At 33.2% G+C, this 26,613-nt stretch overlaps 1 protein-coding gene across 1 annotated transcript in view; it reads left to right on the top strand.

The window, feature by feature from the left end:
• Positions 1 to 26,613, top strand: part of LOC129226308 (ubiquitin carboxyl-terminal hydrolase 34-like) — a 148,735-nt gene that overhangs the window by 3,724 nt on the left and 118,398 nt on the right. The window contains 12 exon segments of the mRNA XM_054860911.1: positions 3,932 to 4,022; positions 16,759 to 17,176; positions 18,371 to 18,530; positions 19,355 to 19,415; positions 19,515 to 19,617; positions 19,619 to 19,684; positions 19,686 to 19,706; positions 19,827 to 19,883; positions 19,886 to 19,966; positions 21,240 to 21,458; positions 23,789 to 23,930; positions 25,684 to 25,790. Coding sequence (XP_054716886.1) covers positions 3,932 to 4,022; positions 16,759 to 17,176; positions 18,371 to 18,530; positions 19,355 to 19,415; positions 19,515 to 19,617; positions 19,619 to 19,684; positions 19,686 to 19,706; positions 19,827 to 19,883; positions 19,886 to 19,966; positions 21,240 to 21,458; positions 23,789 to 23,930; positions 25,684 to 25,790 — 1,526 coding nt within the window.

Raw genomic sequence — 26,613 nt, forward strand, 5'->3', positions numbered from 1 at the left:
GTATAAGCTGATCCCTCTAATTTAACTTAAAAAAAGGTTCCAAAAATGATCCGTTTATACACAGAAATATGCATTATTTTGCTTTCAAATTTGCTCTTTCAATAAACAATTTGGGACCGATCCGATCTTGTTTATCAGAATTTTGTGAAGGGTCCGTTTTGTTTGATCCGGATTTTGTGAAAGGTCCGTTTTGTTTGATAGGGATTTTGTGAAAGGTCAGTTTTGGTTGATCGGATTTTTGTGAAGGGTCCGTTAACGGACCCAAATATCCTCTGGCCAGACCCCTGACAATGATGTATTTTGGATAACAAATTTCCATGCTATCAAAGTTTTTTTAAAAAAATATTAAAATGCTTTTCAGTAAGTTACCACTCTATGGCCAGGGCTAAGGCAGAAATACATGAAATACACCACCAACTGAGTCATTCAAGCCGAGGACTGCAGTTTCGTGCTTATTAGCACTCATCAGACCCCGGCATAGGAAGTGACTGAGCTGGAGGTGAAAAACCTCTTAAGGAAACCAAGAGATATTAGCTATCAGTTTGTTTGGCACTCTCGGCTTCCTTAAGAGGTTTTTCACCTCCAGCTCAGTCACTTCCTATGCCGGGCTGATGAGTGCTAATAAGCACGTAACTGCAGTCCTCAGCTTGAATGACTGAGTTGGCAGTGTATTTTATGTATTAAAATGCTTATTTTAGTTGTATTTGCATTTCATAAAGCTTTTAAAGGGAAAATGAGAAAGCTTTTAAGATTCTGTTTCTGTGTATTCTTTATTTTTTGTATTTAACACAGCCAAAATTAAATTTTTAAAAAAAAGTCTCTGATACAAAAGTGGTTATCCTCTAATGTAGTGGTTCCCAACCTTTTTTCCCTTGCGAACACCTTTCAAAATCTGCTGGAAGTTGGTCCTTGTGCAATAAGTAACAAGCAAAAAAAAAAAAAAAAAAAAAAAAAAAACTCACTCAGAATAACATTTGGGAGCATTTTTTAAGTTTAATTTTGCTCTATAGTTCATTGCAAGAACGAAAGCGTAACTGCAAAATATAAAAGTACAAACATTGCTATAAACTAAAATAATAGCTAGAAAATGAATGAAAAACAAATTCAACTAAGAACAAGCCCAGTGATTTTTTTTATTGAGCTTCAGTCAACTTTGGAAAAAAAAAAAAAAAAAAAATTGTAATGGGATGGCTGTAGATTAAAGGAGCTCAGAGCTAAGCTCAAATATCTGACAGTTTCAACCTTGCATTAAATTCTGCATTTAAAACTCTTTGCGAAAAATGTAACTTTTACCATTAAAAAAATGTTTAATTATTACAAATTACAAGAGAATTTTTCTGCATAAATTCCTTTTCATACAGATAAAATAAAGTTGAGCAATCTAATTTTATTGGTTTTTTTTACTGCATGCCTCACACTGTAGCAAATTTTCACCCTGGATTTTTTTTAAATAAAATGGTTTGGTTTTTTTTTTCACAACTCCTAAATGTATTTTTGGGTTGAAAACTATTTCTTCTGTTTTTCATTGATAAAGTTCGAAGTACATTGCAATCTAGGTAATGTGAAAATTTCAGCAACAAACCGTAGCGAAATCGTACTTCTGGGCAGTTCTTAAAAGGTGGGAGCAAACACAGACCTCAACTTTGAAGCTTCAACACCAAATAACTTTCATTTTAATTAACTCAAAAATTTTTGAATTGAACTATAATACTGTATAGAGACAAGAATTGACATAAATTACGGAAAAAATGCTCTTCAAACGCCCTTAAAAAAATATTTTCTTTGCTAAAAGGCACAATTTTGGACATACCAAAACGTTAACTGAGCAAATGTACCATTAAAAACATTTTTTTAAAATTATTTCCATACGTTTCAAAAAAAAATTAAAGGTATGAATCTTACACTGAATAAGTTTTTGTTAATATTTTACACAAATAACAAAAGTAAAGACAGATTATTCACTTTGTAAACGATTTTAGTAAAAATTAAGTTTGAAATTCGATGCATGTCCAAAAGTTACGATCTTTACAATGCTATTATTTGAGAACTAAGTATATGATGTTTTCGTTTTAAAGGTATTTATCGAGCCTCAGAATCAATTTTTAATTGTTTAAAAGTGTTTTCATAAGCTTTTATGCAGTATCTTAGAAGAAAAATAATTTTTTTTAAACGTACATGTGAGATGTCCAAATAGCGTTACGATCCTGACGCCGATAATTCTTTCCGTTTATTCATAATTTTTGATGATCCACTGTCTTCTAACCTCAATAAAAAAGGTTATTATAATGTTATCTTCTTTAATCCATTGGTATTTTGCATAATTAATACGTTACACATTGAACAAAAGATCAATTATAGTAGAAAACATGACTGGGTATGATCGAACAAAAGCCATTTTGCACTAAAATTGCCAAGCAAACCTCCGTTGGCGACAACACAGTATACGATAAGCTAAAGGTTACCAGAAAGGAATTCCAGTTTGACAAATGTAGTTTATCGTCATCTGTACCAGTTTTGGCGACTTTATCACCTGCGCTAGCATTTTTTTCCCGCTTTTATTATTTTAGAATTCTTTTTCTCTTCTTTCTTTCGGAAACATAATTTAACGATCTCCAAATAGAAATACAAATTTCTTTTTTCAATAATTTTTTTTAGGCATCGCTTTAATTCTTATGACATTAGAAAAAATATTCATTATTAAAACTGATGTCACTTTTTACATTTGTATTATTTTTAATTTGAAGCTTTTTTTTTAACCTTTCATCAACTTCTTCAAAATCATTCCAAAACTTTATTATATGTAAAGAGCAGCATGTATAGCCATTCAAGTGCTTCATTAGTATTCTCTTTATTATTAAATTGCAAAATTCAAAAAGTAGTAAATAAAATTTTCATTGGAAAAGTTAAAAATCAGATGAACAATTGTCAAAAATGGTGAAACTTACATTATGATGATGTCCAAAATCCGTTACCTACAGGACAACAATGTCCAAAATCTGTTACCTACAGACTGCTGATTTAATTTGCTAATTAAGAATTTTTACAAATACCTGCTGTCTTTTCATGTTCATATATTGTGTTCTAGATATGCATACTATAGAATAAAAGCAAAATTGATGTCAAATTTGAAAATTTTTGAAATTGCTCAAAGTTAACTTTTTTGTTCCCACCTTTTGAGAACTGCCCTTCTACGTATTTTCGGTACACCACAAGGGAAGGAGCAAAAGCTGTTCGTCACACTCAAATGGAGAGGCAACTAAATATTGAAAATTAACTACAAGTGTTTCAGACGTTAGCATATTCTCCATGAAAGATTTCCATCCAATTCAATCGAGTGTTCTGATCGAAAGCTACTGAGAAAACTAAAGTATTCGTATGCTTTCATTGCATTCAAAAGTTGAACCTTTTCAAAATGGCTACAATTCTATCATGTGTTCGATGAAAACGATAAAAACCTGTTCCTCGTGCTTAAACCTTATGCTAACATTTGTGTCCAAAGAGTATCAAATGTGCAAAAGCGAAATGAATAAATGATGAACAAAAAACGCTTGAACTTGAGAATTCATATCAAACAAAAATGTTGAAATCCCGCCATTACAATATTATTTTCGCAAACCCCCTTTGTACCTCTTGAACCCCCAGGGGTTTGCGAACCACCGGTTGGGAACCAATGCTCTAATGTGATGAAAGTAAACTGTGGAGAGTTTTTAAAGCTCATATCGTTAATGAGTATTTTACTGTTTTTATAGACTTTGCCAAATTATGCTGTTTTTGAAATTTTATTTAAATGCAATTATTATGGACAGCTAATAAAAAATGAGACAAATCACCAATTTGAATCCAATGTATCCTATCTAAAATCAATTTTCATTTCATTTTAACTGAAAAATAATAATTTAGTGTTTGAAGTGCAATTTTTTTTCCTTTACAGATGAAAATGAAATTAAGAAAGGAGAACTTCGATATTTATTTAGGCAGGAAATGAACACATTATGTTCTTATGTGCAATCATGGATGCAAAGGTAAGGTTTAATTTTTTTCCGAGCTTGATTCTTTATTTCCACATCAAGCCCATGAGAAAGGGTAATATTCTGCTTATAACTTTATGAAGATCATGGGCGGATTTATGGAGGGGCGGAGGGGGGCAATGCTCCCCCAGTCTTGGGAGGACTTTATACATAGTAACAATAAACCTTCCAAAATCTTAAAAGAAAAAAAAATCATGATTTTTTTTTTCTTTTTTGAATAGTTCAGAAGCGAAAATGAAGAGAATAGCGACTGTCCTTTTCTTTAGGGAGGGGGGGGGGGGGGAATCCGTACAATATATTACAAGTGGTAAAGCGGTCACTGGGATGCTGAAATATTTTGAAAACGACTACTTTGAACTGAAAGCTATTAGGGCAAGTATATAAGTGAAAATATCGACTGAACGAGCTATGTATTCAGCAGCAATACTTATAACAATCAAAGATTATTTCAACAAATTAGAAACTGAAACAAAGATTTTAAAATAGCGGATTTTCCTATAAACTAAACAAGCTATATAGTTTAGGCTACCGGCTTTGTTGAAGACCTCCAACTCCAGAAAATTTCATGATTATCGTCAAAAAATATCCTTATCAAAAAAAAAGGCCATGATCATGATTTCCTTATTTAAAAAAAAAAAAAAAGAAGGGAAGGACCTGAATAAATAAATTTTATTTTAAAGTGCTTGAAAACCTTCAAAATTTTGGAAAAGTACGGTTACAAACCATAAATTTAAACATTTATAACAATTGGGAGGGGATATAGACGGTAGAGGAATAAATGCCGAAATATGTTAAATTCAGTTCCTTGCCTCATCCTGCATCAAAAATGTAAAAATCATGGTTCTCACGTTTTTGTAACATAGTACTTGAGATAAATTTTTGTGACTCACATGTTTCACATCTTGCTGTTGATTTAATCCCAAATGCAGTGCAGTATTTTGGAAATTCTTTTGTATTGCTTGCTTCTATCTTACTTCTACTGCATATTGTTTATCTGTTCAGCACGGGGGAAAAAAAATACCACCTCTATTCCTTTTCGTTTTCTGCACTGCTTGTAATTAAATAATTTTAATTGTTCTCAAGTTCTTGAAACGGATTAGATGAGTCTTTGAAATTCCTAAGCAAAGGGTGCTTCAATTTAATTTCTTATCAGGTGTATAAATGACGAATTGTCCAAATGGACAGCATGGTACTCTCCTGTTATCTATTTTCTAAATCTGTACATCATTTTTTTAAAAGCATTTTTTACTATTGATCATTTTGTATTTAATTCATTGTTGTATTTGTGGGTGGGTTAAAGGCTTGACCAAAAACTAATTGAATTTAAACAGCCCGATGTAAGCAAATAACAAAACATAATCTTATCTTCTTCCTAGCTTTTTCTCTTCTGAGGACTGCTGCCACTGATTTGTATTGTGTATTATCGTAATTGGCAAAAGAGTATTTTGCTTTTTTTTTTTTTTTTTAGAGATCTTTGTGGTTTGAATTGCAGAAGGCTTCAAAATGCAGAAATTTATATCTATTTTACACAAATTCCTACGTTGGAGAAACCCCCGCACACCCTAAAATTGGGTATATTCTACTTGGTATATCTAATTAGGTATATTCCCTACTTAAAAGGGACACCATTTCCCATCATGAACCATATGTATAAAACATAGTGGGGAGGGGGGGGGGGGCGGCACTTTGGCCTTTTTTTGCCACCGACAGAAAAATTGTCCGGGTCTACAAAACATACCAAAAAGCTGAAACAGCTTAGAGCCATATTAAGTCTATATTATAAATCCAGTCTTGATTACAACTAATATTGCTCAAAAAAAAAAAAAAAAAAAATCCTGCCCCCCCCCCCCCCAGGAACTCAGTCCTAAATCCGCCTATGATGAAGATGTGTTGGAGTCTTAGCCTAGGCACCCATATGCACAATTTAAAGGGGGGGGGGGGAGCTCAGATATTTTCTCCATGGTTTAGTAAGATATTTTCCGCATAGAAACTGATTTCAGAACAAATTAGAGTTATTAACATTTGACATTTTTAATAACTTATTCATTAATGGCTCGAGAATGTTTTTACATTTTTGCAAAGAAAAAAGTACTAAAAACAAAGGAAGTTCTAATTTCTAAGGGGGGGGGGGCAGGGAAGGAGTGGGTCTTGAGCCCCTACTTGACACCCATATGGGCTCCTATGAATATTAGCGCTTAGTGGTTTCCTTTATATAATTTTCCCTTTCAGGTGTTTTAAAAATTATTCAAAAGACAAGCATTTTATGGCAAGCTGATCTTGTAAGGTGTATTTTAAAGTACTTTTTTAAAACTGTTTTGCTTCTTCAGTTTTATAATAGATAAGTAAAAAATAAAGGTGTGTCAGTAAATACAGTATTGAGATCGTAAAAATATTGTTTCCACTGTTATGTTCATTAGCAATTAGTTGACCCATCTGAATTTTCAAGAAATAAATTTTCAAATATTTACTAAACTGCGGAAAAGAAAAAAACAAACAAACTTGTCACTGGTGACCAGAGTATTTTCTCTCCAAGTTTGCATAATATTAATAGCCAAAATCTGATTGAAATATGCAGGGCTCCCAAATGGTCCGCTTTTCCCGCCAAAGTCCGTTTTTTAGAGTCAAGTCCGCTTTAGACCGCTTTTTAACATTTTGGTCTGTTTAGTCTGCTTTTGTATTGTTTTTATTCAAAAATCAGATTTTAAAAATTTTCTTCACATTACAAGATACTGTATGCTGACGTTTGTTACGCCCAAACACGCGGCCGCAGCGCCGTTTTTCTATTGAACTTCTTTTTTGCTTCAGATTAACGTCATTACTCCTCCTTCAACCGCTGTAACATGGAAATCTAGCAAATGGAGAGGTTTGAGGGAGGAGTTATGACGTCAAATCAAAGCATTTTACTACCGAAATTCCTCCCAAGTTCGTACGCCCTTGAGAAACCTTGAAAAGAAATCAAGAATGTTTCATCAGTGCAATTTTCTGAACTTGTGTTCGATATGTAGCATCGCGAAAAATTACTTCCTGCGTTTGCGAGTTCAATCTTTTTGCATCTTGTTAATATTTTGATGTTTTTGACAACCAGAAGTTAGTTTAACATTCATTAACTTAGATTAGCTTATTTTATGTTTAATTCCGATAGATAATAAACTCTTTTTTTTCGGAACCATGGTAACATTAAACTTCCTTGGACTTTGCCGAAAATTGCTTGCTGGGTTTTGAGATTTCAATCTCTTTGCATCTTGTAAATATTTTGATATTTTTCGCAATCGGAAGTTATTTTGACATAACACCTCCTTAGATTAGCTTATTTTTTGGTTAATTTTAATAGACAATTAACTTTTTTATTTTTGGAACCATAGTAACATTGAACTTTCTTGCACTTCACGGAAAGTGCTTGTCGTGTGTGAGGTTTCAATCTTTTTGTATCTTGTAAATAATTTGATATTTTTGTCAATCAGAAGTTATTTTGACACACTCCATAATAGATTAGCTTATTTTTTGTTTAATTTTAATAGATAACTCTACTTTTTTTTCGAAACCATGGCAACATTGAACTTACTAGCACTTCGCGGAAAATTGCTTTTCGTGTTTGAGATTTCAATCTTTTTGCATCTTGTTAATATTTTGATATTTTTGGCAGTCGGAAATTATTTTGATATTTTTGGCAGTCGGAAGTTATTTTGGCATACACCACCATAGATTAGCTTATTTTTTGTTTAATTTTAATAGACAGTAAACTTTCTTATTTTTGGAACCATAGCAGCATTGGACTTATACTCGAACTTCGCGAAGAATTGCTTCTTGTATTTCAGATTTCAATCTTTTTGCATCTTGTACATATTTTGATATTTTACGCAATCAAATGTTATTTTCACATATGCTATCCTCGACTAGCATATTTTATGTTCAATTTTAGTCATGTTTAGTTTTAGAGAATACTTTTTTTTTTGGAAACTATGCCAACAGTGAACATACTTCGCGAAAATTTGATTCTCGTGTTCAGTATTTCAATCCTTTTGTATCTTGTAATTATTTTAATATTTTTGAAAATTGGAAGCTGTTTTGACATGTGCTGCCTCAAATTATATTATTTAATTTTATTTTTAAAAATTAAAACGTTGTATCCTTATTTTTTTTAAAATACTCACAATGAGTATTTTCAATTTGAAAATATAGCTCTGTGAATCTGAAATTACACATTTATGTATTACATTAAGTTATCCAGTGAAAGCAGGCTCATATTTACATTCAGTATATTTATCGCTTGAGCAGCATTTGTATATTTTTGGGTGTGGTGACTTTAATAAAAATTTTTCTTTCTCTCTAATTTTTATATATACATGAAGACAGTTACAATATTTTTTGGTGCCCGAACAACTAATGCATACATATGAAGAAATGATTTGGATACTTAGCATACTAATGAATGATTTGGCAATCCTCTAATATTTTTGAACTTAGTCAGTCAGTAGCGTAGCCAGAATTTACCTTCTGTTTTGGTGTTTGGTCATAAACTCTCATGTGTATCTAAACTTACCATATTTAGACTGGAAATATGTGTAAAAACCAAGGGCTGTGGAAGGGGAGGGGACCTCCTGGCCTCCAAACTATATCTTCTTGTCTTAAGGTGCCTTATATCAAAATGAATTCTCTTTAAACTGGTTATGTGAAAATTTTTGTAAACTACTATGTGCTAAGGTGTTTACTGTAATAACTGTATCTAAAAAGTCTTTGTTAGGCATGCACTTATTCATCAGCACTTATGTGATTATTTTTAATTAGACAGTTTTTACCTGTTAATTAATAGAAAATTTATTTTACAATTAAAGTTACTCTGTAAGATGGTTAGTTACATGCTTGCTTGTCACCCCCCCCCCATCCAAATGTTTGTGTAAATAATATAATTCAATGGATAAAAAATTCAGTTGTGCTGAAGGTGATAAGGATTTAAATTCATACATTACATTAAAATTCATTATTATGGTTAATTAACGAATTTTCTTCACATATTTAGTGCCAGGCAGTTAATTTACCTTTTGTTGCTTCCCTGGGTTTAACTATGAATGGTCCTCCCAAGGTCCTCTTTTTAATCCTAACTGGTCCTCTTTGGTCCCCTTTTTGATTCAAAGTGGCCCTCTTTTACCCTTTTCTATGGCTAAAATGTGTTGGGAGCCCCTGAATATGCTTTGGCATCACCAACAGTATAAATAGCACCATTGAATGCAAGACTGCATTATTTCATTGTTTGAGCACTTAAAATTCAGTAATTTTATTTATAGTTTTATAATAATTTTTGGCAACATTTGAGAAGCAGAGAAATGCTTTGTTTGATAAGCTAATCAGGCATTGAGAAGAGATAACTTGGTGGTCTGTTTTCAGCTCAATCCATCATGGCAAAACAAGATACAGTCGTCTCCACTTAATCGAATAATGGATAATCGAATACCCTGCTTATAGAGAAATATAAATCTGTAGAACAAAGAAAAAAAAAATAAATAAATAAAAAATACCATAGCGCTAATGTTAAACTTCCCTGTTTTAAGAAATATTATTTTCATCCATACCCTGTGCTTAATCGCATACATATTCAAAGTTTCTTGAGCGAAACTTTTATTTCAAGTCAAATTTTTCGTGTATTTCTTGGGGAGAAATCCCAGTTCACCCCTTGAAAGAAAAAGGTCACTAGTAACAAAGCGCAAAAGAGGGGCTAATAGTTATCCCATTTGGCTTCTTACTGTAATCTTAACTCAGACTGTAAAATGCATCAGGGGTTGGGTGTTAGGAGTGTCAGAAGAATTGGACAACATGCAGTGAGCGGGGATTAAAATGTTTCTTTTATTGGCTCTGGTCCTGTCCAATTCCATCCTGTCTTAATGCCCCAAGGAACTCGGCTGTTTTCCCTATAGAGAAGTGGTTCCCAGGGCTATTTAGTTCTTGTTCTTGGAAGAGACAACTGTCAATGACATTGTTAGATTTGGTTTGATGTTTGACGAGGTTGCAGCTGGAGCGTACGAAAAGGCCTTTTCTGAAATTGGCTAGTTGTTGATTTTCTGCTCTGCTTTGAACTGATTGCGTGGTAAAATGAATACAAAAAGGAAAGTCGTAAGCTTATTGTATTTAGTTAAAAGTTTTGGAACCAATTACAATAAGAAAACATTAGATGGATAACTGCGGAAGAATGCAAGTGACAAAACTAAAAATTTGGAGATAGCCTGCACAAATAGTAGGTGAACATCTCCTCTGTCTTGGGGCAAGAGGTTGTACTAGTAGCACTGGTAGGTGCTGCTGTATAGCATGATTTTAGAAAAAAATTCAATGAAAGCCTACCTTGTATCTGATCTTTCAATGCATTAATTTTAAAATAGTCCACTTTCATCCCTTTGCTTCTCACTGCCGCATATGTAGTACATGAAGTTTTTTTTATCATTTACATAAAAACATTAAGTATTTTAATTTTGGTGAAATTCCTGTGTATATTTAAGTAACAAAGAATCATTTGATAGTTATAATGAATATAATACCAGCAAAATACTTCAAAAATACAATACCCTGTACAATCGAATACCCCCCTTAATCGAACAAGGCATGTCTGAACCATTCATATTCGTTTAAGTGGGGCTGGCTGTACATGTTTTATTCTGCTAAGTGTTTTGTATAGTGAATTTAAACTATACATAATGTAAGCTAACTATCAAGTCAATTTAATTGGGATTTAATGAATAAGTACAGTCATGCGTCTTTATGTGAACGAAGAAGAAATTTACACCCCTCAGGCCTCATATTATGACTGACATTTAAAAGTTTTTTAAATAGCAAATAATTTTTGATAAAATTCGCATAGGATAGGGTTAGGAGCAGTCTTTCAAAACAGGCTAACCATTTTTATAGCCTTAAAAAACAACCAAGTATTGATCTTTAAATACTCCACTGAAGATGACTTTAAGAAGAGCATTTCTTCCATGCTTTGAAAACTAAAATTGGATTAAGTGCCCATTCTTAAAAAAAAATAATGCATAATCTATTAAAAAATAAAACGTGCATTAAAATTTTATACAATATTCATAAATGTTTTTGTCAAAAACTTTTCTTAAGAATCAGATTGTCAAAGGATGATTAAAAATTCAATTGATGATGAAATTAAAAAGGGCCAAAAAATTTCTGCTTTGTTTTAAATTGATGCACTAAAGTTGCTTGGCGCACTGCAATAGGTTGTTTCATCTTCATTGCTGTTGTGATGAGCATTATTAATGAGGTTAAGAAATTTAGTTTTTAACATTTTCACTGTCGTAAGTTTTACTCTTCTGTTTTTAATATTTTTTAATTACTATGGCTAATAAGCCATTGAGTATAAAGCTCAATAAGATATAGAAAATAGCAATAATAAAATTGGCAAATCAAAGCTTAATTTTACAGCATTCAAAAGTTTATCTGTAAATTATTTTGGGAGCGCTTTTTAATGCCTTTCAACAAAGTTTTTTGTGGAAATTGAAGTTAGTTATATTTATTTTGTAATAGAGCGAAATGAATAGTAAAAATTAAAAAACAAAATAATCTTGCAGCGGATGCAGAGCGATTGCAAAACATATGCGTTGAATTGTGATCAATAACATTTTTTTTAATCGTCAGTTTTACCACAGGATGTTTCATATTGAATGGGAAAAAATGAATGGCATAGTACGAATTCTGTAATTGGTTTATTTATCTGAAACAAATTGATTTTGAAGCTTTAATCACGCAAGTTTTATATAGCATCAGTAAAAACTCTACTGATTACAAATCTGCCATTATGGGCACTGTTGAGCAAAATAGCACCACCTACGCAGTAGAAAAGGCGAAAGCGAACCGATTTTTCAAATACGCCAAAACATCATGCTTTACAGTCATTCAAAGCCTTTTTCATACAAAATTTGGTGAAAAAATCAGTATATCGTCACAGTATTGAATAGTGGGTGAAGGAATATCAAATCAAAACAATATGCCATTCTTGTGATGGCAGTCCAGATACTCAACCACTTTGTGATTTTTTCCTATGAGATTTTGGTAAAGACAAAGTCATTTGGTCCTGTAACTCCAGTCAAAAAGGAAACAACACCTATGAGCAGTGGATAGCTGAAGTTCTCTATTCATTAATAATGTATGTTCACTCTTTCAGGAGTGGCAAGAACTGGAAAGCCATAGCCGTTTCACCTGAAGGGCACACATAGATTCTCTTAAGTTAAATTTATTGAAAAAAAACAAACAATCAGAGGCGTTTTCATAATCACACTGCTAATGATTTGTCCCATTCAAAATACAAATACAAAAGTGACGACCAGCAACAGGCTCTTTGCCCAGCTAGGCTGGTCCTAGTCAATTTACAATCCCCAGTGAAGATCATGGCCCTCTTAAAACTATCTACTCCCGTGCTCATTACCACTTCTTCCCGTAAGCTGTTCCAAGGTTCCACTACCCTGCTAAAATAATAATTTTTCCAAATATCCATGTTAGCCTGAGATTTAAATAGCTTAAAACAGTGACCCCTTGTCCTGTTTTCAGTGCTAAACTTCAGTCCCGTAACATCTTTCATTTTAATAAATTTAAACAACTGAATCATGTCCCCTCGGTCTCTTTGCTCAAGACTGTACAGTTTTAGCCTTCTAAGCCTGGAATCAATAGTCTAAATGAGAAAGTCCATTTATTAGCCTTATAGCCCGCCTTTGAACCCTTTCCAATACATTAATATCTTTCTTAAGATAAGGAGACCAAAACTGAACAGCATACTCCAAATGAGGACTCAAATGAAACACTCTGTACTTTAGAGCTCCTACACACAAGGAGGTTAGTTAAATTTACTAACTTTTGGAAAAAGTTGCCTGTCAACTAATTGACTGGCATTTTTCATTGTGTTCACACGAGGTAACTTACAAGGAGAGGTTACGGTCTCGGAAATTCAGATCGGGATGAGATTTGGCAGATTAGTAGTATCCCTTAAGGGTACTCTCAGGGTAAAGTAATAAAGCGCACTAGCCATAAAATTCCGAGAAAACAGCCTTTAAAGATTTACGCGCAACTTATTAACTAGTAGAGATTGTCCGTAAACAAGCGCCCGGTGGTCATGTGGGCAGCGCGCTGGGGTTCCATGCGGTCAATCCGGGTTCAAATCCACTGCGAGTTTTTTCATTTTTGTTCATTTATAAAGTGACTATTACCGCTTTTTGCAGTTTGCAAAACTCTATTTACTATTCTCACAAACAAGTGATTACACAGTTTTAGATATTATAAACTTTGACGAAGTAAATGATTTTTGCAATAAAAACATAATCAGTTTCTTTGTGGATGAGTAAGAATGTTGTTTTATTGCATATAAGCAGGTAGTCAAATTTTAAAAAAACCTAACCGTACTTATCGAGCAATGGTTTTGCTCCTTGATTCTGTTATTTGTAAATTTATCGTCTGCTGTATTTTTCATTGAATATTCAACTCTTTATTTTCCATCTATTATTGTTTGCAATGTTCATATTTGTTTTCATCATTAAATTTATTTATCGTCTGTACTGTATATTAGACTGGAACATTCTATACCGTGAAAAAGGATTTCAGTTTTTAAAATATTGTGAATCGAAATGGTCGGTTATTGAAGTAATCCTGAAACAAATAAAATCTGTTGGCAAAATGGATCAAAATTCATTGCACAAGGAATTGTTGAAGCAGAGATTAAAAGATGCGGTCGTTTATTACGAGAGCTTGCTTACTGGAAACCATTTGATTGCAGCAGAATCATCAAGTTCAATTTCTCATGAAGCAGTGTTAATGGGCGAAGAAATTTATGAACGTACTATGGATATGCTGGTTGAAAAAATATTTGTAACTGATGACGAACTTGCTCATGAAAATGAAAACTGTGAGGAGGAACCTTTTGAGCAAGTCGAAATTCAAAGCTCATTAGCTGAATACGAACCAAAAGAGAAAAAAAGAAGAGAGGTAGAGCATCTTCCTTTGGATTACAAAATTAAAGTTGTGAACATAGCAACGGCTCACCCCTCATGGAATCTACAAACCTTACAAAAAAAAGGTTAAAAAAAATTAATATTTATCGCAATGGGAGAAAGAAATAAAAAATGGAGGAAATCTATTAGATCAATACGATGTAATCAATTCTTGGACATATGATCGTTTTCTAGAAGCTCGAGAGAATTATCAACAAGTTACTACTCGGAACTTGCAACAGTGGACTTTAGCAGCAGCACGACAGTTTACAGATTTTGAATTTAAAACATCTGACAGTTGGGTAAAAAAATTTCAAAAGGAAGCATGCCATTCGTCAGCGAAAAGTCACAAAATTTGTTTCAAAAAGAGAAACTGCGACGATCGAAGAAACTTTGGCTTCTGCAGACACTTTTGTAATCCAGACGTTAAAGTTGATACCGAATTTCAAAAACGATTATGTTATCAATGCTGACCAAACTGGTAAGTAATTAAAAACTTATTTTACAATCTTCAGACCAAGGGCGGATCCAGCTTCTGGTTTAGGAGGAGGTCATTTTCGGAAAGGGAGGGGTAAAAGGGTAATTTTTGTGCGAAATGGGAAATTTTTTTTCAAAATATGTCCCAAAAATGCAATTTTATTCTATATTTGGTCATTTAAAAGATGAGTCATGACCCCCCCCCCACAACCCTCTCTCTGAATCCGCGCCTGATTTTGACAAAATATTTTAATTCCCATTTCCTTTTCCCAGGATGTCAGTATCAGTCGGCGTACAACAGGACTTTGGCTCGAAAGGGAAGTAAAACTATTTTCGTCAAAAGGCACGACATGAATAGAGTAATGCATTCATATACAGCTCAATATTCTTTTACCCTGTCTGGAAAAGTTCTGCCCTTTGTATTTGTTTTTTTTACAAAAAGCAACTGGTATTTTTGGCCCCCGAATTCAAAAAACAATTGATAAATACTGACAAAAATATAAAAATGTCATAATAACATCTTCGAAATCAGGAAAGGTAACGACAAGACTATACATCGAATTTTTAAACCGTTTGCTTGAAGTTTTATGTGGGAAAGGAAGAATTTCTATTGATTATCGACTCTTCGGGAGGGCAAACAAAACCTGAACTATACGACCAAATTTTCCAGGATGATGAAAAATCTCCAACTTTTCAGTTAAAGGGATTCCACCAAAATGTACTCCACTTGTTCAACCTTGCGACGTCTATTTTTATAGACAGGTAAAGAATTTAATAAAAAATATACATAATTGCGCGTTTCTCGTTGAAAATAATAGAGAAATAAATGCCCGTGAAGACTGCATAAAAATACAATCAATTGTCCATCAACTGTCATCGCCAATTTTTGATAAAATGATTCGATATACCTGGTATACTTCTAAACATTCTGACAAAAGAGAAATTTTCCTGAATGTAAATGAAGTATGTTTTCCAACGACTCTTTCACAAAAAAGTTGATCCTGTAAGCAATCTTCCTTTATAAATTGTGCGAGATATCAAAACAGTTTTTGTTTTCCATGTTTTTATGATAAATATCATTCTGGTGTATGTATATAAATAACAACTATATTGTTAAAAATCATCTATAAATTAAGCTCCACTGTAATTTTGTAGCCGTTTTACCTCAAATTTTAACTTGTATCGATTTAATTTATCTCCATTTTCTCTATTCAAGTGCTTTACGTGTTTAAAAATTTCGCATTATCTTCAATTCAAATTGTACAAAGCTGTAACAGTTACTTTATAAATGAACAAAAAAAAAAAAAAAAAAAAAAAAAACACTCGCAGTGGATTTGAACCCGGATCGACAGCATGGAAGCCCAGCGCGCTGCCCACATGACCGCCGGGCGCTTGTTTACGGACAATCTCTACTAGTTAATAAGTTGCGCGTAAATCTTTAAAGGCTGTTTTCTCGGAATTTTATGGCTAGTGCGCTTTATTACTTTACCTTGAGAGTACCCTTAAGGGATACTACTAATCTGCCAAATCTCATCCCGATCTGAATTTCCGAGACCGTAACCTCTCCTTGTTAGTTGGATCAACTTTTTTTCCTAATAAGCCAAATTCATTTGAGCAGGTACTCCACACTGCTGTTAAAACTGAATAGAGTAAACTAAACTAGTTTACTCTTGTGCAGAGCAAACGCATAGAAATTTCCTGATGAGTTGAATCAATTAAGAAGTAGATTCAACTCATCAGGATTAGAATGGTAACCTGTGAGTTGACTATTGTATGTATGAAGGATGCTCAGCAAGTCCTTCTGCCTGGTTAAACATCCTGATAGCCACCCGTTCAAAAGTTGATTCAATTACTGTGCAACCATGGATTGTATGGAATTTTCAAATGTCTAGACAAAAGTAATCTATCTGAATGAGGGGGAAAAGTAAAAATTTGATGCCGATACTCCGCTCATTTGAATGAGACTCTGCTTCTGCAAAAGCTGGCATCGCTAAGAAATAATAGATTCGTTCATTACCAGCTGTAAAACGGATGTTTGTCTTCCCATACAATCCGTGGTCAGACAGTAAGTTGTGTTGTTTGAAGGTGGCCTTAATTGCCATGTGGCAAGTGGGGGCCACTGATTTTAGTGGATGAGAGTTTCCTGTGAGGACTATTTTCAGGATGGGTATCTGAGAAATTTCAGCGGGAATGCCCTATTCTACTCTGCTTACTTTAATCACTTGCATGCATTTTTTTAAAAATAAAAGGTAATAAGACTTAAAAGATTTTGTTTCCTTTTACAGGCAATGTACGTGCTGTTTCAAAGATCCCAAAAACTTTGACAGGTTTAATGCTCTTGTTCAAGGACTAGCGTTAAGTATCATAGAAATTTTACATCAAATCGCGAAAGATATTAAATTAGTGAAATGTGATCCATCATCCTCTACCGGCCATGCAAACATCGGTGACTTTAGGAAAAATACTTCAGAAATTGAGAGCAAGGACTCAAAAGAAAAGGATCAAACGATTAATTATGTCTCTTCGGAAGAAACGGAAAAAGGTTCTCCCGAGTTCAAGTCCGAGCAGGATCTCATGGACGAAAACTGGGCTTCGTGGAGTATAGAAGACAGAGAAAAAGTACTCAACATGTTCTCTAAAGTGTTCCTTCTTAATTTTCCCTTATATATGGCATTCAAGCACAGCATGCAATCAAAACTTGATGTAAGTATCTTGGTTTTTTTATTTCTAATTGTAGTGTTAATCTTTTTTGAGCACTTTCTTGAGTTTGAGCATTAGGAAAAAGCGAGGTTTGTTTTCTGGGTAGTTAATAATAATGTATATGAAATTTTGAAATGGTAAAATCAAGGAAAAGGGATAATAGAAGAGTGCACATTAGGGTGGGACATTTAAATTTTTTTTCGAAACATTACGATGCAGAGGATTGAAAAGATGCTTAATGGTCTCAAACAAACATGTGGGAAATTTTATTGAATTCTGATAAGTCTTTTTGCTTCCGGATTGAGTTTGAAGTTTGGACTTTCTTACCCAAACAGGATACGTTCTATGTAAGATTACAACGATGATAAATGTTACTTTGTTTACAGAAACAAGTAATCAAATTTTCAGTTTGCACCTCCCCTAAATTTACCCTGCCCTTTTAGGTGTTAAAATTGGCTGAAATGTGTGAGTTTGGTCAAACGCTTCCTGCCTGTTGTGCAACATAAATGAGTAAGAGATGCTAAAAATTTACCTCTGGAAATGCAACAGTCTTTTAAAATCCTATCCGAAAATACCAAAAACCATTTTACCAAGCTAGTAAACTGAAAGGACCTGGTTACCGCACAAGCCCACTAAGCCCGGGGCCCCCCTCTTCCTAGGGGCCCCAAAATTACCGATTGAGATCTTGTGATCAAGCTGACCCTTCAATGTTCTGAATTGTTTACTGCTTAAGATAATCATTCACTGCATAGTTAGTCTAAATACTGTGTGGTCTAGTGTTATGGCCCTATTACAGTAAATCATCACTTATTGCTTCATCATCAAGTGCACACATGCATCATGGATGTCATCCATAATGACATGACCATTTTTGGCTCCATGTGGTTAGACACAGAGCTGAGTGTGTCCATGGAAAAAGACACTGTTTAAAGAATAGTCCGAAAAATGTTGTTATTCAAACTTAATGCTCTTTCTTACCACATTACTCATATAAAGCTAGATTACATAACTAGTACTTGATGGCTTATAAGTGGTAAAATTGATAGTAACACAACTTAAAAACCATCCCAAATTTTTAGGCCATTTGTTAAAATCTCTTTCATTTGGTAAAACATAAGAGGAACAGTGAAGAGTAGTGTTTAATTCTGTGCTGTTGTAAATTGTTGCTAATGATTTTGTTATTTATTTTTTTTGTAGGACATGGACATCCCAGTTTATTTGTTGCGGAATGTTTGCTTCTTTTGTGATAAAGGTGGTTTAAAATTATTTATTTCTTGCTTCCAAGATGCCACGCCGGAAAATTTACCCATGACTTTGGCCCACGCCATGATTACTGTTATATCAAATGTAAGCCTTTTTAGTCTTTAATTCTACTGTTTGGGTGCTTGGTGTTCAGTTTTTTTTTTTATAAACATATACAATGTGAAAATTTCACTTTCAAGCAGGGGAAAACTTTTCCAAAGTAACCTTCAATTCCTTGTTTTTTGTTTAACTGCCCAGTTCCGGAAAACCTGTAACTTAAAAGGCTTTGCTTTTAAATGAATAGAAATATACATCTAAGATATACATCCTATACATCTTTCACTGAACCTTTGTGTTCCAATTTTCAAAAAAGGTTTTCTCTTTTCTGATAAATACATAGAGATTACAATATGAAATGTAACTGAAAAGTATTCTATGATCTTGTTTGAGTCATTATTTGAAGTTTGCAAGAATTATGTGGCAGTTTAAATGTGTGTCAGAAGACTGCCAGGTGTAGGACCACAATGGCAAATTTTCAATATAGTACCAAGTCTGATGTAGGAACTCAAAAGCTTATTAATGCAATGACACATTTTTCATGACAAATAAGCAAAGTTGACATTCAAACAACAGAAAAAAAGTGGTTTCAACACCAACATAAGGAAGTTTTTAGATAGTGCAATGTTATTCAAATACGTAGCAAAACATATTTCCTCTGAACACTAACAGTAAAAAAAAAAAAAAAAAAATCCTTGTAGATCCTTGGAATGAATGTTTACGTCACACTTCTTTGTGCCCACGTGATCCCATAGGCAGAACATCGTACATACCCAGAGCCAAGGAATTGATATTTGCTGCATTGAATGTTTTAATATACTATTATTTATCATGCATTCAATGAGCTCAATTAATAATTTTTGAATTTCAGCTTAAGCTGTGGGATGAATATAGGCTCCATAATGCAACATCTAGTCCCATTAAGGTCTTGTGTAATAAGGTAAATTTTTGAATGTCAAGTAAATATAATGAGTTTTAATTTTTTGAAATAGTTTTTTTTTTACAAAAATCATTGATTTTTTTTTCTAATTAATCCAGGTATTTTGTGCTTGGTGAAAGATAGTCATTTAAGGGACGTCGGCAATCGCAATATGTTCGAGTTCATGTGGACTGCTGTGAAAGATCCATTAGATGCTCATGCGACCTTTTGACAAAGAAGGGTTGGACTTAGCTTTTAAATATTTTAGCAGTACAACTCTGACGATGAGGCTTTGCTGGTATATCTCAAATAAATGTAAGCTTGTTAATATTTTTGTTGTGTTTATTACTTAGTGGCTTTTTTCGCAGGTTTCTGATCTCTATGATATTTTTTTGTGCATTTGTTAATATGGTCCTCATTTATATATTTTATCAGAGTCACATCAGTATGTACAATGAGCTTTGCCATAACGAAAGTTTAGTGGAAGCTGAAAAACTATAGGTAGCGCTCTTGCTGACTGGCTAATAGAAAATAAAATAATTGAATGTATATTTGGCCCAAATCTTCATGTTGAAGTAAGGAAAAAACAGTTGCTTTTTACGTAATTTTGCATTAATCATTTATTAATGAAGTATGTCCCTGTGTTGCCGTTATTTTGCTTTGCATAATCTGCAAAACTAAAAGCATTTTCTATGATTATATCATAATTCTGGCACCATATGAATTTGTTTTTATGCTTGTAACATACAAGGCATTCCATGCGACAAGGGTGAATCTGCTAAAACTTGTTCAAGGAAAACCCCTCAAAGAAAAAGAGACTGGTTTCAAAGCAACTAAGGGTGAATTTGCCGCATCATGGATAAAAAAAAACGAAGAAAGAAACATGACAGAAGTTTTGCTTTAATATTTTTATTAGGATGAGAATTGTTGTTCCTTAATTCTTATATACCTGATTCCCATTGAAAAAAAAAAAAGAAAAAAAAAATAGGATTATTGGATTCGCCCTTGGCGCGATTGACGCCATACTTAGCCATATGTCTTATGTTTTTATGTACTAATTACCACTGTCAGAATATTAGTATAAGAGGCATTCCACGGTATTTTTGACATTTATGTAGAGTACGTAATGTAACCTTTTTTGCCATAACTTTTAAATTTACTGTTCATTTAGCATTTTCCTACCAACACACCAGCTCAAATTAAAATAATTTGCAAATCAAACGGTAAATTAAAAAGTTATGGCAAAAAAAGGTCCCGTTATGGACTCTACATAATGTCAAAAATACTGTGGAATGTCCCATAAACATTTACTAATTAGTCATAACTTTCTATATTAAAATCAGTGTTCAGATTAGAAATAAAAATTGTCAACCGTTCTTTCAACTTCACAGTATACTGCTTTCAGTAATTTTATTTTTGGGGTTTTAAAAGTATTGTTATTCAGATGACATTTTTAAGAGCAAAAATGCCTTTTTAGATGGCGATGCACTACAAACATTGTTTAGAATTCTGTATTTAAGAATTTTGATGACTTAGTATAGTTTGAAGTACGATGGTCCTCCACCCTTGTCTCAGAGCAGCACGTGCCTGAAGGCATTAAAATGCTTTGGAGGCTAAACATAGAAAAAACAAAGTATTAAAGGCAATACCCAAATTACGAAAGAAACCGCTCTAGAATGCTCATATTGATAAGATAATAAGTAATTTGAATGCAGTTCCTGATATGTATTTTTTGATTAAACTTTTCCAAAATTTGACAGTTTGTTTGTTTTTTTACTCAGTTTTACTTTGTTAATTGCATTTCCTTTCTAGAAAATATGTAAACATGAGTTCTTTTTCCCCTTGCAGTTGATCAAGCAGAGCCACATAATTCTGAATTTCCTTGCAATGGAAGGCCGAATCACGAACGACCACGTAGATGCCGTTTGGTCGGCAGCCCAGTTGAAGCACTGTAGCAGGCAGGTTCTGGACCTGTTGCCACCCTTAATAAAAAATCTAGAAGTAGCACCTGTTCTTCATTTATATAAATTATTGTGCAATGTGGAAACTAAGGAACAAACGGAACAGGTACTCCTATTATTTATCGTTGAATTTTATTCTGTGCTGCAGTATGACTGTTATGTTAGAAAATTAATGTTCATCTTTTGTACATTCTTGTTTCTTTTTAGTGGATTTTTTTTTTGTTTTATGTAAACTATGTAACATGTGTAAGTGAGATATGCAGAATTTAAATTGCTGCAAGTGTTAGTGAACTAGTGAATAATACAGATTCATACTTGCCAACTCTACTGTTTTTAACGGGAGACTCTCGTTTTTTGCTTCCATCTCCCGATTTCCCGTTTTTTACCTCTTTCTCTCGTTTTTGCAATCAATTATCAAAAAGTTTCACTTTCTTCTCAATAGATGGCGCCCTTTTCTAGTCATCTACCAATGTCGGGGGAAAATAATTTTTCCAATTTAATAACTCATTTTGTAAAACATTATTTTCGGAAACATGTTTGACGAAACACATGCTTTGCTGAAAATTGCAGCAGGTTTCAATCCCTTTGCATCTTGAAAATGTTTCCATTGTTGTGAAAGTTTAAAGTTATTTTAACATGTGCTATCCTATACCTACTTGTTTTATATTTTATTTTCTTAAAATATTGATTTTTTTTTTTGGGGGGGGGGGAGGGATATTAGTAATTAAATTTTTGTAGTGACATTTTTTGATAGAGACTATGAAATGTATGAAACTTTAAGCAAATTCACTCATTATTTGGTTTCTCCTTTGCAGTATTTTTTATTTTTCATGCTGTACCTCTCCCGTTTTTTCTTCTTCAAAGATTGGCAAATAGACAGGTTGATTTAATGGTTTGATTCTGATTGTCCAAGCAACTGAATCTCAGTTTATCCAAATTATATTATTTGTTGAAAATTGGGTGTAAGGAATATAAATAAAGTTAAAATTAGTAAATAATTTCAAAATTTAAGAAGTGTTATAAAGAACCTAAGCAAATTTTTTAATTTTTTATCTTTTCTTTTTACTGTTATTTTTAATGCAGTACTTTTGTAAAAGTAAAGAGTTTTTCAGCAAATTGAGATGAGAAGTATTACACCAACTTAACTAATAATATACTGTTACGTGTTTGGTGCAACTTCACACTGTCTTTGAATGAGACACAGTTCTTGAGAAAAAAAACACTGGAGATTTATTTACAACTATGTACAAGAAATATCGTTAACAACTGCTAAATTCACCATAGCAATTAGGCAAATATCAATTAACACGGTATACTCAATGATGGCACAACGTATTTACACCCAAATACGCAAAAAAAAAAAAAAAAAAAAACACAGCGAAATGCCTCACAATAAACAGAGCAACGCTCAGATGAATCTCAGATAGCTAAAAGCATAACTCAAACTTTATCAAGTGCGTCGGCTATTTATAAATCCTGGAGAAGTTTTGACAAAATTCCAAATGTTTCTCATATTTTCTTTTTATTCCATTCACAAATGTTATCCGGGGACCATATACTTCAGTCGAATGTTAGGGAGGTTGTATGTACGTTACAAGAAACTATTTACAGGTTACGTTACTAAGATAATTTTAGATGAAAAATAATGAAATAAACGCCAAATTTAGCTAGATTACAACAAATTAATCATAAGAATAATTACTATTTACAGAATTTGTAACAATACATTACTTCTGAATGAAAGATACTTTTGCTTTGATTACTCAAAAGTTTGTGTTTTGAAACCAACTGTTCACTTCATGTGCTGCAGGTTCTCAAACAAGCTATTTTTAGATGGATTTTTTGAACTGTAGTGTATACCCAAACCTACTTTTGTGCAGTGGATAGGGACTGCTAAAAAAATCGTGTAAGAAAAAATTGTTCGAAACTTCAGGAGTAGCCATAAAAGATAGTTTTTGCTACACAGTTAAAAAAAAAAATGTCGTGAATAGGGACCAGTGGAAAAAATCTCACGTAGAAAATAACCCGGAAAAGTTACAAAATAGCTAGAAGTTGTTTCAATAAACAAAATCAAAATGAACGAAGTGATAATTTTGCCCAATCGTCAGACAAAATTTCCCAAATAAGGTAATTTTTGGGGTGGTTACAATAACTTCGCATCAGAGTGGCGCTGTCGTCACTTGAAGATACTACCTTGCACTCATTTTATAAATAATTTTGCAAATTGAGTACCAATTTGATTGAAATTTTCATATACTACACACACACACACACAAAAAAAAAAAAAAAAAAAAAAAAAACCCTCACAAAAACAGGTTTGAGTGTTGTTTTATTTAATTAATTTTGAATTATTTGATGAGGTGTCATGAAAAAGTTTAGTTTGTATTTATCTTAAGTTATTGAAAGTATAACTTTGTAATTATTTTTTTTTTCCAGACTTTACTTCTAGCTTCTGCTTTAATCAAATTCATTTGGTCAAATGGCAATACATCTTCGGGAATGATCGTTTCAGAGATGGGTGATCATCCGAATGCCCATAGTCCGTTTTCTGTGCTCATGAAAGGAGCCATGCACATGGGTAAGCTCTTCTCACTTCTTTGTGCATACTAAAGGAAGTATTGTAATCCTAAAAAAAATTGTTGTTCAAATTTAAGACTAAATTTTCATTTTGCTCTTCCCCAAAATGAATGTTGAGTAATTTTTTGACCCATCCACATGCTTAGAAGTTTTAAGTGTTATCATTTTTTGAGACTGTTGAGAGAAAGTTTGCACCTCTATTTATAATGTTTTGGATTTCTTCGCAAGAAAAAATAAATCAAGAAATTGCTACTGTATTAAAACATATAGTTTTTGCCACCCTATTGTCTTCCTCCAAAAGCAAAGGTAAGATTTTTTTGGCTTAATTCCTTGGCCAGTATTGGTGAGGTGAAAGATGCTTATTGTTTCCTTCTCTTCCCCAGTTGCTGTGATATGTCGACTTAAAAACTGTTACCGTACATACTTGCTTATTAGTCGATCCCGCATATAAGTCAACCCACCCTACTTTTATTAGGAAAATCGGGGGGGGGGGGGGGGGGGGGGGAATCAAAAACTGCATATAAGTCGAGCCCCTACATTCTGAAAAAATGGGAAACGTTTTACGGCTAATTTTGAATGTAAACATTTTAAAAAAGAAAATTGAAATGTAACGAACATTTTTATGTTAAAAAATATCCGATTTTTTTTTTCTTTTGCACAAAAAGGGTTCGCTTCTGTGATTGCGATTTTCGTAAAGGGCTCGATTTTGCTGCTACGATTTCTGTTACTTGTTGCTTTTATTTTGAATTAATGTCAATAAAATTCTGCACTGTAGCCAGACTATATTATTTTTAAAAGGATGAGCATTAATTGGCGACTATCGGGAACATTCGCGAATACGGCTATTCCCGCACTTTACCCGTAGGTCAGACCATGTAAATTTATAGCAGATTGTGTAAGTATTTACTTCTATAGCATCTACTTTAAAGGGTTGGTCTAAAATGTGGGAAATGCTAAGGTTTTCAAATGTTTTTTTTCCCCAAGAGTTGTTCAGGAAATTTTTTTGCCAGTTTTGCACTGTGTGTAAAAAGACCACCTAACTTTTAACCTCATTTTTTGTGCTAAATTTCTCGACTTATACGCGAGTATATAGAGTAATCAACTCTATTCGTTGTGCTAATTTTTTTAAATGTATTTTTGTCTTTTTTCTTTAATTTTTCACTATTTTAAACTAGGATGCAGGAATGCACGCCTAAAATTGTGTCTGGACCAGTGAAATTTTGTAGTCTCTGGTCCAGTGGCATATTCTTCTAAATTTCTAAACTTGCTCTTTGTTAGTCTTTAGTATTCTCTAAAAATAATTTTTTCCTCATTCATTTACATGTATAACCTATTATACTTATACGTAAAGTCCTTTTTATAAAATAGCAGTTCTATAAATGAAAGATGAAAGTGCATTACAAGAAGGATAATATATTCCAAAATGAAATGTATAAAAATCATTTCCTGGAGGAATTATTGAATAAAGGAAAACAAAAATGTTTTGTTAATTTTCTTGTAAGAAATAGTTTTTTAAGGTTGGGGTAGTTTTCGTTGATCATTTTGCAGGAATCTCAAACAAGCTAATGATTTTCTTAAAAAAAGAAAGAAAAAAAACTAAAGAAATTTTTATGTTTGAAACAAGACATTTCTACCTAATCCAAGGAAATCAAAGTGTATTTTCATTGCTTAAAGCTTAAGTTAGACTTGTTTTTACGGTATTTTTGGCATTTCTTGACTTATAAAAAGTTGAAACCGTAATGTTTCTGTTGCAGGCGTCAGTGGGTCAGACATTTCTGGACTGATTAGGAAGCGAGAGCCCAGTAGCAGTGAGAGGAGTGTGAGCATAGAGGCAAGCAACAGTGAAGACGAAAGAAGTGATGTGAGACATGTACATACAGCAAGCGAGGTACCGTTGTTGACGTTTATAGATCTATGACATTACTACATTAAATCTATAGTTGGGGCAAACCTAACCTGGCAGTGTTGCAATGCTATGATGCAGAACAACGTAGCCGTCACAATACCGCCGGGTTAGGTTTGTCCTGTCTATAGTACGTTGTTTCCCCCAAATTCTTATTTAATCACTCTCGGCTCGTAAGACCGTTTGCAAGGCTAAAGCAGTTCCAAGTCAAAAGTAGTCTTGGAAATTAATTTCAATCAAGGCTAAAACAGATCAGCAGTTGCATTGATTTTTCTGAGAGATCCAAATTTTGTATATTTAACGATTTACTTAATTTTTTTTGGTGGAACTTTTTTTACTTTTTTTGCTTAAATAAATATTGTAAACTGAATATGACGAAATGCTAATACTAGAGCCGCTATATAGGTAGGCCGACGCATCAGCTTAACTGTAGCCATTTTGGATCGGATTTTTCATTGTTGCACTGCTAGGGTTACCGCAGCAAAGTTTCGAATTTTGCCAAATTCACTGAACATAATATTTTAATTCATGTGCCGCTAATTATTGCCCACAGTGAACAATCACTAAACGCGATAACTCGCCAGAAAAAACAACCACTCAAACACGCGCTCCGATCCAAAAAGGCTAATCTTAACCTTAGCTAATACTATGCACACCACATGGCAGAATCAATGAAATGTTAAAAAGAGCTGTAAATGGCATGATTCAGCAAGTAATAGCCGATTGTTAGCAATTTTAAGAATTTAAGGTAAACACACCAGTGGCCAGTGCTTCAGTAGTT

The sequence above is a fragment of the Uloborus diversus genome, chromosome 7, assembly GCF_026930045.1.
Source record: "Uloborus diversus isolate 005 chromosome 7, Udiv.v.3.1, whole genome shotgun sequence".
NCBI classification, from domain to species: domain Eukaryota; kingdom Metazoa; phylum Arthropoda; class Arachnida; order Araneae; family Uloboridae; genus Uloborus; species Uloborus diversus.